At 39.3% G+C, this 15,176-nt stretch overlaps 2 protein-coding genes across 2 annotated transcripts; both read right to left on the reverse strand.

Annotated features, from left to right (window-relative positions):
- Window positions 1–786: 786 nt before the first annotated feature.
- Window positions 787–2,097, reverse strand: LOC138888112 (uncharacterized). The gene is made up of 3 exons (XM_070169925.1): window positions 1,858–2,097; window positions 1,289–1,365; window positions 787–1,210 (listed from the first exon to the last, which is right to left on the reverse strand). The coding sequence occupies exons 1-3, from the start codon at window positions 2,095–2,097 to the stop codon at window positions 787–789; spliced, it is 741 nt and encodes a 246-aa protein (XP_070026026.1).
- A 5,220-nt stretch (window positions 2,098–7,317) lies between these two features.
- On the reverse strand, window positions 7,318–8,557 carry LOC138888113 (uncharacterized). The gene is made up of 3 exons (XM_070169926.1): window positions 8,345–8,557; window positions 7,925–8,162; window positions 7,318–7,634 (listed from the first exon to the last, which is right to left on the reverse strand). The coding sequence occupies exons 1-3, from the start codon at window positions 8,555–8,557 to the stop codon at window positions 7,318–7,320; spliced, it is 768 nt and encodes a 255-aa protein (XP_070026027.1).
- Window positions 8,558–15,176: the final 6,619 nt, after the last annotated feature.

A 15,176-nucleotide genomic window follows, 5' to 3' on the forward strand; every position in this document is an offset into this window, starting at 1 on the left:
AACGTGTGTGCTAAAGAGCATGAGAAACTTTAAACTGCGGGCCCAGGAGCATGGGTATGTAGCCAATTTATTAATTAAAAAGTGAAATAATGGATAATTTTAAAAAGGGTATTGTGGGGATTCGAACCACCTACCCGGTGGATGGAAGGTGCACTTCTTTACCAGTGCATTACAATGTTCACTTGAGTATGGGTTCACCCATACAAATTCAAGTAGTTTGTGCAGAAATTTACTGGTGCTATACAAGGTTTAGGGAAAGGAGGATGGGTTCACGTGAACCACCCCCTCCCATGTAAATCTGCCCCTGTATGTAACTATCTAGTGCTTCCATGAGAACCAGGTCTGGGCGAGATGTAATGGACCTTCTCTCTGCACGAGGGAGCAATACCTTGTTCCTCATTTCAAACGACAATTGGTACACTGGAAGGAGAGCCTTCTTCTGTATCTATTCCCCTTGTTGAACTGCCGTATCTTTCAAGATAGCATTTCTAAAGTTCGAAGAGAAGGTTCCCCGAACAGAAGATAACCCTCAGCGGGCAATCCCAAAATAGTTCCCAGCACAGCAGAGTCCATCACAAAATTAACATTATTCACCATCATACAAATATGATCGTTCTTAACTTTAAAGAAGTCAGCATAAAAGCTGCGCACTTCTTCCTCATACACTTTGGTACTGGCACTTGTGAACAGGTATGTCCACAGTTGAAATTCACAGATCTCCACCAATTGACACATTCCATCCATATCCAAAATATTAGGGGCAAATGTACATCCCCACAACACTTTTTAATTTTTCAATTTTGCCTTCCCAGCATCCTGGGCATCATCAACCTTGGCCCTTTTGGACGAACTAGGTTCCTCACTGGCATTACCCTTCTTTTTCACTAATTTTCGAGCACTCTTTCGTTTCTCAGTAGATTTCCCAGACATCTTTTCAACAGACTCTTTTTCAACAGACTCTTTAACCACTTGTTCACCAGAATCTTCAACCAGATTTGCACTAGGTTTTTCACCTTCGACATTGCTCACACCCATCTCACTTACAGATGAATCTTTCATTGATGCAGGAACACCAAGTTTCTTCGAGGACTTACGAACCAAAGAATAAAGTTCCTTTTCCTCCTCCTCATCAACCTCAATAACTAGTGCAAGAGGCAATGCCTTTCCCCTTTTCACCAAATCTCCTTGTCTTCTTTTCTGCTTTACTTTTCTTTAGAACAGACTCGAGTTCTTCCTTCTTTTGCAACATCATGATGGGTCTCTTAGACACTGACCCTTGGGTAGGTACCTTTCTACTCCTAGCACTAATAAAGCTTGCAGAGCTACATTATCATAATCTTCTTCTTCACTATCCTCCTTCTCCTCCTCAGACAAGGATCACATCTCAGGAACAACTATGGACAAAGGCTCAGTGTAGAAGTGATGAGAGGGAGCAGGATCAATACTGACCTAGGGTGATTGAGAGGAACCAGGAGTTGGCTCCTCTTGGGTAGAGGGATCAGGTCCCTTCAGTTGGTGCCCCAGTAGTACTGTCTGGTGCTAATGTTTCAATAGGCACCAGTTCCCTACTCTCCACTAGTGTATTTTCTTCCCCCTAAGACTCAGACACACTTTCTCCACCCCGAATAACACTTCATTCAGCAGCTATTGACAACATATTTTCTATGGTCTCTTGTTTTTGTAACCTCATGGTAAACTCAGAAGTAGGAAGAATATTACCTGCAGAATCAAGGCCAGGGGCTGTCACTATCGATTCGGCATGGATAATACCCAATCTTTTTCCTTTGCAGAGCTTTCTTCCACAGGTTGACTAGAAAATTCTGGATTTTCTTCTCTCTATATAGTATCTTGTTCGACCATTTCTTCAGGCGAGGCAGAAGGAGAATTGACAACCACAAACTTTTTGGGAGTCAAAGTTTTGCGACTCCGATGAGAACCAGTACTTGACTGGTTCGGAGAAGTAGGCGGTTGTGACTCTGATTTAGGGTTTGGACTGGTCGGAGTGGGGAGTGTTGGCTCTAACACTGGTGCTTCAACGGGTGAAGACACAGTGGAGACGATGATTGGAGTACTTTGGGATTCCTGATTTTCAGTCATGATGGGGTTTAGTGAGTTGAAGAATAATGTATTTGGTGTGAAGAAGGTAAAAGAGGAATTTTGGATTTGTAATGTGGATAGTTGTGAAAGTGACTGAGAGACGTCAATTAATAGGGGTGAGGGATCGGATAGGAATGGGTGGCAATTTGGGTAGTCGGGTTAATTCATAAAGGGGTGAGACGCTTGAGTTCAAAAAGCAAGAAAGAAAACAAACTGACAATTTAATGACGTGGCACCATTTCAGCCATTTAAAAATTGTGCATGAGAGTACAGAGGAACTACTAACCTGTGTCGAGGGAACCAGGTTCCCTGACAGTTTTTGCAAATGTAAGCTTCATCCTTTAACCAACGTGCAATGCATTATTTGCTTCTTTACTATGTAATCGTCATGCGCGTCTACCCGTAACGGAATAGAGATGAGTTAGACTTTGCCAGAAAACACTTTTGATCTATTTTACTTGTACATTTCTTTCGTAGCCAATCATTGAGGGACCAGGTCCTCAGCTTGATTTCATCAACCCTAGTGACAAGCGATTCCCTTCAAAGTGCTCTTTGCTCAGTGCTTTGGTGAATATGTCTGCAATTTGATCTTTTATGTTGCAAAATTTCATACAGATGAGCCCTTTTTCAATAGTCTCTGAGAAAATGATGTCGCACATCAATGTGCTTTGTTCTCTTATGTTGAACTGGATTCTTGGACATGTTGAGAGCACTGGTATTGTCACATAGTAAAGGCACACAATCAGAAAAAATACCAAAATCTTCCAGCTACTGTTTAATCCATAACAGTTGAGCACAACAAGATGCAACCGCCACATATTCAGCTTGTGCAGTTGAGAGTGCCACCAAGTTTTGTTTTCTTGTACCCCATGAGATCAAACATGAACCCAGAAAATGTGCCATGCCAGAAATGCTTTTTTGGTCCACCAGATACCCAGCGTAGTCAATATTAGCATACCCAATTAGATCAAAATTGTCTCTTAAGTGATAGTAGAGAACCAGGTCCTACGTTCCTTTGAGATATCTCCGGATTCTCTTAGCTGCCTTCAGGTGAGATTCCTTTGGATTAGATTGAAACATAGCACAAAGACCCACACTAAAAACAATATTCGGTTTGCTTGCTATGAGATACAGGAGTGACCCTATGATACCTCTATACATGGTCTCATTCACAGAGGAACCAGGTTCATCCAAATGTAGACGAGTAGCTGTGGGAGTGGGAGTATCAATAATTTTTTATCCTTCCATGTCAAATCTCTTCAGCAGCTCTTTGATGTACTTCTGTTGACTTATAATTATCCCTTTGGGAGTTTGCTTCACTTGTAAACATAATAAAAAAATTTAGTTCCCCCATCATGCTCATTTCAAACTCACTTCCCATGAGTTTTGCAAATTCCTCACATAGAGAATCGTTTGTTGCTCCAAAAATGATGTCATCAACATAGACTTGCACAATGAGCAGGTTCCTTCCCCGTTTCTTCAGAAAAAGGGTGTTGTCAATTTTTCCTCTTGTAAAACCATTTTTTAGAAGAAATTTTGACAACCTTTCATACCAAGCGCGAGGAGCCTGCTTTAGCCCATACAGAGTCTTGTCAAGTTTAAAGACGTGCTCAGGCTGCTCATGATTCTCAAATCCAGGCAGCTGCTTGACAAAGACCTCTTCCTTTAGAAAACCATTCAGAAATGCACCTTTGACATCCATTTGGAACAATTTGAATTCCATATGATATGCAAAGGCAATGAGAATTCTGATAGCCTCCATTCGAGCAACTGGAGCAAAAGTTTCATCATAGTTAATCCCTTCTTCCTGATTGTAGCCTTGAACTACTAGCCTTGCATTGTTCCTTGTTGTGTTTCCAAACTCATCAAGCTGAATACCCACCTGGTTCATATAACAGTTCGGTCAACAGGTCGTGGAACTAGGTGCTACATGTTGTTCCTCTCAAATTGATGGAGCTCTTCTTGCATAGCTGTAATCCAATCTGCATCTTTCAATGCTTCCTTGATATTTTTGGGCTTTGTTTGAGAGATAAAGGCTGAGAAGGCAAGTGAGCTTCTTGTCTTTTATCTGGTTTAAATGCTTGAATCAAGAGGAGTGATTGCGTTTTCAAGAGGGTGTGAACTTTTGTGCTTCCAGTTAGACACATGAACCTCATTGTGAGAAGGTCCAAGTATTTCTGACTATGAACATTGATTGCTTCTCATCTCAGCACGTGGGGTGCCTTGGACAACGTGGACAACTCTGTTCTTAGCTTTAGTTGTTGTGATTGAGGGACCAGGTTCTTCTCCATCAGTTGGAGATATGGTTGCACCATTCTCATTTGAATCTTTGACATGGCTCATCATATCAGCCTTTCAATTTGCCATGTTAATAACTTCACTAGGGACAATGGACTTTCTCCGTCTTGATCACTCTTATCATGTAAGTCCTTTCCATATGGGATTCATCAAAGATCACATGTATGCTTTCCTCAACACATTGGGTTCTTTTGTTGTATACTTTGTAGGCTTTGCTTTGTGATAAATAGCCCAGAAAGATTCCTTCATCACTTTTGGCATCGAATTTTCCAAGTGTTTCCTTTCCATTGTTGAGAACTAAACATTTACAGCCAAAGGTCCTTAAATGTGTCAGCTTGGGATTTCTTCCATTCAGCAGTTCATATGGAGTTTTGTTCAGAAGAGACCTGATCATGCACCTATTCACCAAGTAGCATGTAGTGTTGATGGCTTCTGCCCAAAAATCTTTTGCAATGCCACTGTCAATCAACATTGTTCTTTCCATGTCTTCAAGAGTCCTATTCTTCCTCTCCACAACACCATTTTGTTGAGGTGTTCTTGGAGCTGAAAAATTGTGAGTGATGCCATTTTCAGCACATAATTCGTCGAAATTGGCATTATCAAATTCTGTCCCATGGTCAGACCTGATACATACTACATTATGGCTCATCTTCACCTGGATCTTCTTCACAAATTCCACAAATACTTGAAAGGTTTCATCCTTGGTTCTAAGAAACTGTCACGCCCCAAACTGCCGAGACCGGCACCCGGTGCCTCATCTATCCTTGCGTACCAACTTGCGACTAAGGGACTCTGAACATATAATGTCATACTTTGGCCATGGGCTACATTGCAAGACAATTTGCGAAGCAAAATATAAAACTGAATGGAAACTAACACTAACTAAATATCAATATAAAGCTGGACCATCAAGGCCGTCATAACTACTACAGCTGACAAGACAACAAAATATACATACAGGGCCTACAGGCCCAACATGCTGCACTAACTGACAGGTTATGTCTACACGCCACTACTTATGGATGTACTGTGATCGAAACAGGGACCCGACCTACGCATAACCTATATACATATATACACAAGATGTATACAAAACTTCTAGACCCGACAACTCCGAAGGACATGGAGCTTATCGATAAAGCTGAACTTGGACAACACCTACTGAGGAGGTCTACGCGTCTGTCTGTCTGAACCTGCACGCATAAAATGCAGCATCCCAAAAAAAGGACGTCAATACGAAATAATATACCGAGTATGCAAGGTAATAAAATATTTGAAAGCTGCAACTGAACTGATAATATAATACCTGAAAGTAACTGGGAGTCAAAGATGATCTGGAGGTACACTTACCTACTGATACTGATTCAACTCTCTTAATATAGTAAGTAAAATAAATGTCCGGCCTTATACGGCTCGGTATATATATAACTGCTCTGTCGTAGTAGGCTCGCTCATAGGCGCTCAGCCATAGTAGGCTCGATATGTAAGTTACCATCTAATAAGAGGTATCCTAATAGGGGTCTGCCCATCGATTATAGATTGATGGTAGTGAAAATACTATAATACTGTATATATATAGACTCTCTGCTCTCTTGGCTGGAAGAAGACAAAACTATATTGAATATGAAGTCCCGATAAGGGAGAATACTATAACTTATGAGACTAGGATAAATGAATAAATTCAGATATACGAACTTCTCTTTATGTATCGTTATGGGATCATGCCAAAGTGAAAGAAAAATTTAGCATTGAAATCCGTATGATATTCTAGAGAAAGATTGCACCGTACTCCCTTAGAATCGCAAAATCTCATATTGCTAAGGTGCTAAGAAATCTTGTTGGATTGAGGTTGCTAACGTTGGAATCCTTGTAGGAATTGGTTGAAGGTGTTACAAATTCTTCTTTATATATTCATAACGTCTGTTTTGTATTTAACATATTAGAAATGAAGTGTTTTGTAGTATTTGTATTTAACATATCCAAATGAAGTCAAAATGCTAATCTTCTATGTCTTTACACATAGAAACATGTAGTGTTTTGTATTTAATATATTAGTTTGCCACCTAATTCATAATGACTAAGAATCATATGTTTAGGTAGTGGCTTGCTACCATGTGAGGGTGGGGGAGGGGGAGGGGGAGATTTAGTCTTTATCCTATAACTCATTAGTTAATTAGATAATATCCTGTTACCCAATAATTAATCAATTACCCACATAATTAAGAATTATCTCAAATTACTTAAAATACTACTCACTTTTAACACACTTTACGTATGCTACTATCGTGGTCATGGGTTACCTTGTATGGCGCTAGTCCATAAATACGAGGTATTATAGCTTGGACCGTATTTTATTTCAAATTGCCAAATTTCGACGAAACTTATTTTCTTCTATTTGCTTACCTTCTCTCCTTCACGAATTTACTCATCACGTGTTTGAAATAGCATAATGCTTATAATCTCAAGAAAATCTCATCCCCGAATCTACGTCAATTAACTGAAGACGGAATTTTAACGTACGAAAAACGCGAGATGTAACAGAAACATAGTCCATGTGAATCTAGAATAGTCGTCCACTATAACAAAGATGTACTTCTTTCCTCCTCTACTTGGCACCCTCATACATCCACATAGATCCAAATGGAGGAGATCAAGTGGCCTTGAGGTACTAACTTCCTTTTTGGGCTTGAAAGAGGATCTGACTTGCTTTTCTTTTACACATGCATCACACACCTTGTGATCCTTGAAGCTTGACTTGGGAAGACCACGAACTAGATCCTTCTTGACTAATTTGTTTAGCAATGTGAAACTTGCATGACCCAGCCTTCTGTGCCATAGTTTAGCATCATCATCAACAACACTCAGACAACTAAGATCCCCATTTTGCAAGGACTCAAAGTCAACAACGTAGATATTTTTGTATCATTTGGCCACTAACACCACTTCACCAGTCACAAGATTAGTGACTGTGCATATGTTAGATACAAATTCCACTTTGTTTCCCTTATCACAGATTTGGGAAACACTCAACAAGTTGTTCAACCCATTCACGTAGTACACATTTTCAATTGAGTGAGAAAGAGACTTCCCAATCCTTCTAACTCCCAGAATGTATCCCTTCTTGCCATTTCTAAAGAATACACTCCCTCCCTGCAGGGCCTTCAGTGAAAGAAAATCATTTGTACTTCCAATCATGTGCTTCGAGCAGCCGCTATCCATGTACCATTGTTGGCTAATCCCTGCACAAGGAAATCAAGAGTTAGACTTAGGAACCCAAACAAGTTTGGGTCCCTTGTAACAAGGAAATGGGTGAATGAGGGCTTTTTTGGCCCCAACATGCATCATATGTTTCTTATATGAAGGACCATGTTTCCTAGTAATAGTTACTTTTTCAGCAAAAATTTTATTTTTCTGGTGAGACTAAAATCTGGCCTTACAGTTTTCCTTAAAGTGCCCAGTTAATAGTGAGTGTAGAGCCAGTTATCAGGTACATCAAATTCCTTTCCTTTTTGAGTGTTCCCAGGCCTACTTTCCTTTTCTAGTTCCTCAATTGTTTTATTTAGCTCTACAACCACTACTAATAGGTCATCTCTCTCATGCTCAATGTTAGCAACCTTCTCAGTTAAGACTTCTTTCTCCTTTTTAACACACTCAGTGGTCTCTTTTAGATCGACCACAACAACCTCTAAATCATCTCTCTCATATTTTATGTTTGCAATTTTTTTAGTTAAGGCATCTTTTTCTTTCTTCAGACTCTCAATGGTTTCCTTTAAAACTACCACAACAACTATTAGATCATCTCTTGACTGTTCTGCTTATCCTAATTCTATAGTTAATGCATCTTTATCATTTATAAGACTATGATAAACATCAATTAAAATATTTCCAAAAACATAAGTTTTTTCGGAGAATAAGACTTTAGATTTCTTTGAACATCTAGAAAGTTTACCTCATCATCATCATCGTCATCATTTTCAGATTTTTCCAGCAGGGCAAAGATTGAGTCATACTCAACTGCTTCACTTTCCACTGCCATCATAGAACTGTCACCTTGATCATCATCTGCTTCAGATTCACTGGAAGAGTCTCCCCATGCAGCAAGAGCTTGTTTCACAACATTGTCAGTGGCATCTTTTCGCTTGAATCGTTTGTCAGGAACCATGTTCCTCTTAGCTCATGGGATCAAAAAGCACGAGCTACCCTTGTAGGATTTCAACTTCACTACTGAGCAAACTTTAGATTACAACCTATTGTAACATAGGAATTAACCTCTTAATTCCTCACCAACTTGTAACAACTTTATTACAAGACACTTTGTAATAACTCTATTACAAAGACTTACAACTCGACTAACTCTAGCCAAAACACAAACACAAGGGTTTATGATTTACAAAGATTCCCTACACAATTCTTCTAACTAAGCTAAGTAGGAATTACAAGTATAGTGCTTTAATAAAGGTACAACACAACTAAGGACATGTAATAAATCGATGCAGGGAACTAGTTTGTTGTTATGTTATTCTTTGTTCTTTATATCCTTGAGAGTCACTTGCAAGATTGATAGATAACTCGAGAGAATGCTTGATTGATTCTCGAATATGCAAGTGTTTTGTTTTACCTTTGCTTGATGATAATAATTTATTTGTGACATCACTTGAATTATGTAAGCTAGGTAAAGGGCATTCCCCATAAAGTTGACTGTTGCACTATGTTTGCACAGTTGCGTGTGTAGGCAGCAACTTTACAGCTGGGGAGGTTGACTTGTACAGTCACCAAGGGAACTAGTAACTAACTATTCCTCTACTATTTCTTTGATTCTGAAGAGTTGAACCGTGTCTCCAGCTGGAGACTTGTTGATCTTAAGTTCCTGAGGATGTGTAACAGGTTCCTTATCTGATTCTTAACAGTAAGTTTGTTAGATCATCAAAACATAACAGGGATACGCATATAAACTATCAGGAAGTGTATATGCAAATCCCACAAGGTCTGATGGTTGAGGATACATAACTTGTGTGCAGACTAAGGTAGTCCTTATATGGCCTCAAACAAGCCAGTAGATAGTGGTATGATAAGCTGTTAGAATCCTTGCACTCTAGAGGCTTCAGGCACGCAACAAATGACTACTCTTTATTCTATAAGAAACAAGGTGATTCATCAGTTTTTTATGGCACTATATGTTGATGAGGAGATCCTTACTGGGACTGACCTTGAAGAAATCACAACACTAAAGACATTTTTTCACAATCAGTTTAGAATAAAAGACTTAGGCAAGCTGCGCTACTTCTTGGGCCTAGAGATGCTTTAAAAGGATGATGGAGTACTAATTTCTCAGAGGAAATTCACTACTGATCTATTAAAAGAATATGACTACTTGGGTTATTCTCCTATTTCATCTCCACTTAATTTATCAACCAAACTTAAAGCTGAATAAGGTACCTTGTTGCCTGATCCATCATATTATAGGAAGCTGATTGGGAAGCTCAATTTCCTCACAAACACAAGACTAGACATTGCCTACAGTGTGCAACACCTACAATGTGTAACACTTAAGTCAGTTCATGCAAGCACCAAGAGAACCCCATCTCAAGGCTGCCATACATGTCCTTAGATACATGAAGGCTGATCCTACCTTAGGCATTTTTCTATCTAATGATCCTTCTTATGAAGTCATAGCTTATTGTAATTCAGATTGGGATACATGCTCCGATTCTAGGAGGTCTGTGAGTGGGTATCTTATACTCCTAGGAGGTAGCCCAATCAGTTGGAAATTAAAGAAGCAAACAACTGTCTCATTGTCCTCTGTAGAAGCAGAGTACATGTCATTGAGGAAGGTGGTTGGTGAGTTGGTATGGATCAAACGATTACTAGAAGAATTAACAATCTCATGTGATGCCTCCATTTTAGTTTTCTGTGACAGTCAAGCAGCTGTGCACATTGCTAGGAATCCTGTGTTCCGCAAAAGAATAAAACATATTGAAGTAGATTGTCACTTTTTGAGAGACAAGCTGCATGATGATTTGATTACACTTCATCATATTTCTAATCGCAACCAACTGGCAGACATCTTAACAAAAGCACTTGGGGATCAAGCATTATGATCTTCTTGGCAAGTTGGTTGTGAGTTCATCACCTCCAACTTGGGGGGGGGAGGGGGAGGGGTATTTGAGATTATTGAATATTATCAAGTGTAGTAGTATAGTCACTAATATTGTTGTTACACTGCTCTTAGTTAGTTACCAGACTTAGGAGGTTAGTAGTCGAGTTAGTTACAGGGGTAGTTTAGTAATTAATAGTTTAATTTCTTTATTCACGTGTATAAGACTTGTCACACCTCCTTTTTCACCTATACCCCGTAAAGAGCTATAGTATAAGGGAGTTTTTCCAATTAAAGGGCAATCGAAATGGGATTTATTATTAAAAGATTCAGAGTCACCACTTGGGAGATTTATGGTGTCCTAAGTCATCGGTTGAATCCCAAATCGAGGAAAATATGACTCTGTTTAACAATCCGCGAACTAGAAATCCGAGTAAGGAATTCTGTTAACCCGGGAGAAGGTGTTAGGCATTCCCGAGTTCCGTGGTTCTAGCATGGTCGTTCAACTGTTATATTCGGCTTAATAATCTGATTTTAGGATATATTGAACCTATGTGCAAATTTAACCTTTTAACCGCTTTTAATTGATTTTTAAAGAAGATTGAACGTCGTTTAAAACACGTCTTTGGATTGCGCCACATGAAATGCACCCGCAATCCTAAACATATTTCATTCAACGTTTTAAGATTTGATTTGGGTCACATGAAATGCGCACCCGAGTTTAAGAAAGTAAAATTATTAAATAACGCGCCCTAAAGCAACTACGCGTTTTAACTTTCCGAGGGCCATGGAAAATTCGCTAAATGGTGCGCCTCGATTCTAATTTCAAAGGATATTTGAACTACTCTTTCGAGGGACATAAAATGTATGTTTGGCTAATTTGGCACACCTCAACTAATTAATGAGCGTAAGTAATTGATTAAAAGGCATAAGAGAGTTTCTATTTATTTTAAGCCAATGTTTGAGTTAAACTTTAATAGCGAATGAGCTAACAATAGACAAAGCCGATGCTAAATTGCTGAAAGGCCTGGGCATAGTTGTAGCCCAACGACTGGCTGCCCAACACGAGACAACTGGGCTTAATCCTAAAGCCCAGACCGATAGTCTAATTGCAGAAGGCGAAGTCGATCACGACTGGGCCACTGATGGTAGCCCAATCTCAAGATCTGAAGCTAAGACTTGAAATAAAATACATTGTAATAGAGATTTTAGAGTTTGAACAAACACCAACGTCCTTAAGCCAATACAGAACACATTCTGGGTGCTAACATACATGCTGAAATGAAGCTACAGTTCCTGATTATCAACAGCTCATATGCAGGTCGTTTCATCATTGAAAACCACCAAATCGAACTTCCAGCAAGAAGAAAACAATTTAAAGTTTCAGAAAGACTTCATTTATTACTAATCAATAATTTAAAGTCACCAATGGACTTGGAGCTGCCTAACTATAAACCCAGAAAAGAAAACAAACACAGGTTGATTTCACTTAAATCAAGTAGGAGACTTTCCTGTATTGTAACATAGCACACTTCATGCTCAAAGAACAACCAATCTTATACATCTTAAAATCAGAATTACTACTAATCAACATTGAAACTAAATAGGGGCTTCAATAAAGTATTACAACCATTCGAATCAGCTAACAAAATACAGTAACATATAATGACTTTGTTCCAACATTTAAACCAAAATCTGGAAGAGGTAAATAGCCACAAGTTAATTAACAAGTCACACATGAGTTCAGAACCTAATAATCAGAAATAGATTGCCATAAAACATGGTATCATCAATATTCCCATTCCCATTTCAACATGTCATTGAGGTCGAATGAGTACCTGGGAACAAGGGGAAAGCAAGAAATGATCAGTAGGCAACAACAACAGGAATTCACCCAGATTTAACAAAACAATAATGAAATAAGTCCAGAAGAGAGGAACCAATTCCCTAGCTCAAAGCAAGGCTTTCATTACCCAATGTTCAAACCATTTTGAACCTCAGATAGGATCAGGTATTCTTTCAGCAGTAAAAGGAACAAACTCCAAAAGTTCTAATCAGGATTTCAATGCAAAAGTGATTTTCAGTTGTTTTTTTTTGAATTTCAGCTCTTAGGTCTTCTAATTCTACCTTGAATGACAAGGAAGAGATGCCTTTATAGGCAAGCAAATAGGGCAGACCCAAGGAGATACGTTTTTGCTATTCAGTCCCTTTTTAGTTTCCATTTTAGCTTAAACACCCCTAATTTAAATTTAGTTTTTGCAAAGTAGTCCCCTCCCCGGCTTCCTAGAAGCTTCTCAGACAGTTACAAATAGATTCCCTCACTAAGATTACCCAAACTAACCCCCATACCCCTGTTATTTACCTTGAACCCCAATTGAGACATGGGTCAAATTGACCCACGACTGAATTTACCCCAAGAACCCAAACCAATTTGGACGGGATGCTCTTTGCCAAATGGACCAAAGACAAACCAAAGCCCAAACGAATACTTATCTATTTGAAAAGAAAAATCTGCAGGCCATGATAACATGCAGTGATTTCGAAGCAAATTTACTAACTTACTAATCAATTAACAATGACTAGGCAAGGATTTAACTCAGTTGAAGTAACTTAATTTTAAATAACTTGGATGGCTAAACAGAAAACAAGATCGGAGAGTTATCCATGCTATTGACACAACAGACAAAATATATCAGAAAATAAACTTTCTCGAAGAAGAGAAGGACAATGACCGGAAGACCAATCTAAACTCGAGAGATTAGTCGAGTTTCAGCCAGACTGGTATAAGAAGATTAAGCTAAAGAAAAAGGGAGGAAGAAGAGAATAAGACAATCAAAAAGGAAGAGAAGATAAGAGAAGAAAAGAGCTTACCGATTTAGACTCGGAATCCATCGGAGACGAAAGCCCTAACAGAGCTAAGGTCGATCATTTGAATACGAACTTCAAAACTCGAAGAACGATGCCTTCTGACCATGGATGTACCAGGATTGACGAAAAAGTAGTTTTGAACTTTTGGGGTTGACCTCAGATTCGAGATTCGCGGAGCTCCGGGCCGATTTGAATGAGAGTAGTTGTGGATTTGGCATGAGGGGATCCTGGGGGTTGTGGGGTGTTAGTTTGGGGTTGAACGGAGGCGCCGCCGCCACCGGAGAGCACAAGGGCGGCGCTAGGGTTTTCTTTCAAAACAAGATTCGAGACGTTCTGGGTTTATTCGAGGCAAATGGAGGGGGAATTTGGAATGAGGGGCTCTTGATGGTCATGGGGTGTTATTTTGGGAGTGGTTGGAGGTGGCGTCGCCGGTGGATGGTGGCGGAAAAGGGGGCGGTTCCGTTAGGGTTAGGCTTGGGTTATCTGAAGACGGGGGTGTTGGAACGATGAAATGAGGGGGGTAGGGTGCGTTCGGACATATATATATTGAAATCCCCCCCAGTTCTGATCCGTTGGATCAGGCGATATCAACGGCCCAGATCAAGCTTGCTGAAACGACGTCGTATGGTACTGGGGGGTTTGGACCGGGTTGGACGGTCTGGGCCTGGGTCAAACGGATGGGTACGGGGAAAATGGCTTTGGGCCTGGGCACTTTTAACTGAAGGCAGCCCAATTCTATCTCTTCAATTCTTTTTCCAATTTTCCATTAATTCTCAATTTATTTTCTTTTAAAAATCTTTTTCTTTTTCCAAATTTAAAATTAAAACCTAAATTATATCCTAAACCAAATTATCCTACCAAATTAAATTAATTAACCCTAATAATTGCTACTACAAACAATTAAAAACCAAATTAAAGGAAAAAATACCAAAAATTCAAAATTAAAATTAAAAGTGCAAAATAAACTATTTTTGTGATTTTTCCCTATAATTTGTCAATTAGTCCTATAAATGTAAAATTAAATCCTAAATGCAACTGCAACATATTTTGTTTTTTTGTAATTTTCATTAATTAAATAAAAATAAAAATGCACAGACAAATGCAAACAATTATCAGAAAATGCCACAAAATCCTCAAAAATTTCAAATAATGAAAAGAAATTATTTTGTTTGAATATATGGGACTAATTCATGTAGGGCAAAAATCACGTGCTCACAGTTTCCCCTCTTTGCCCGGAAACACGAAGAGTTTTCGTGGAAAGATAAAGTGAGCGGATACGAGCGATTTTTGCCCGTTTGAATACTCCGTGGGAAGAATTTTGAATGATTTGACCGCACCCTACTTCCGAAGTTGCCTACATATCCTTGGCTAAAAAGGAATCAGGTTAGTGCAGTTCAGGAATGTTTGGTAGCTGGGACTACCAGGAAGCTGTGATTTCGTTGTTGCTGCTACTGTTGCTACTTCTTACTGAACCCCCTTATTACACCATGTTAAAATAAAACAAGAAGCTAGACTAGACTATGGTCTATGGATTACAAAAGTCCTATCTATATCTTCAAACTTGCTCTTGTGTTTCTTGTTGCCTTGTTGTCCTCCATTCTCCCGGAGACATCCATTTGTTGCCACCTTGAATTGTAAACTGAGATGTTTTCCCCTTCTTCAGGTGGTGCCTGACTGCTGAACTTGATATGTATTCTCATGGTATCCAGGCGGGCTCCAAACTTCAAAACGTGAATGTATTCCCATGCTATCCAGGCGGGCTCCTGACTGTCGACTTGAAATGCATTCCCTGCTCTTCAGGCGGGCTCCTGACTTCAAA

The sequence above is a fragment of the Nicotiana sylvestris genome, chromosome 3, assembly GCF_000393655.2.
Source record: "Nicotiana sylvestris chromosome 3, ASM39365v2, whole genome shotgun sequence".
Taxonomy (NCBI): Eukaryota; Viridiplantae; Streptophyta; class Magnoliopsida; order Solanales; family Solanaceae; genus Nicotiana; species Nicotiana sylvestris.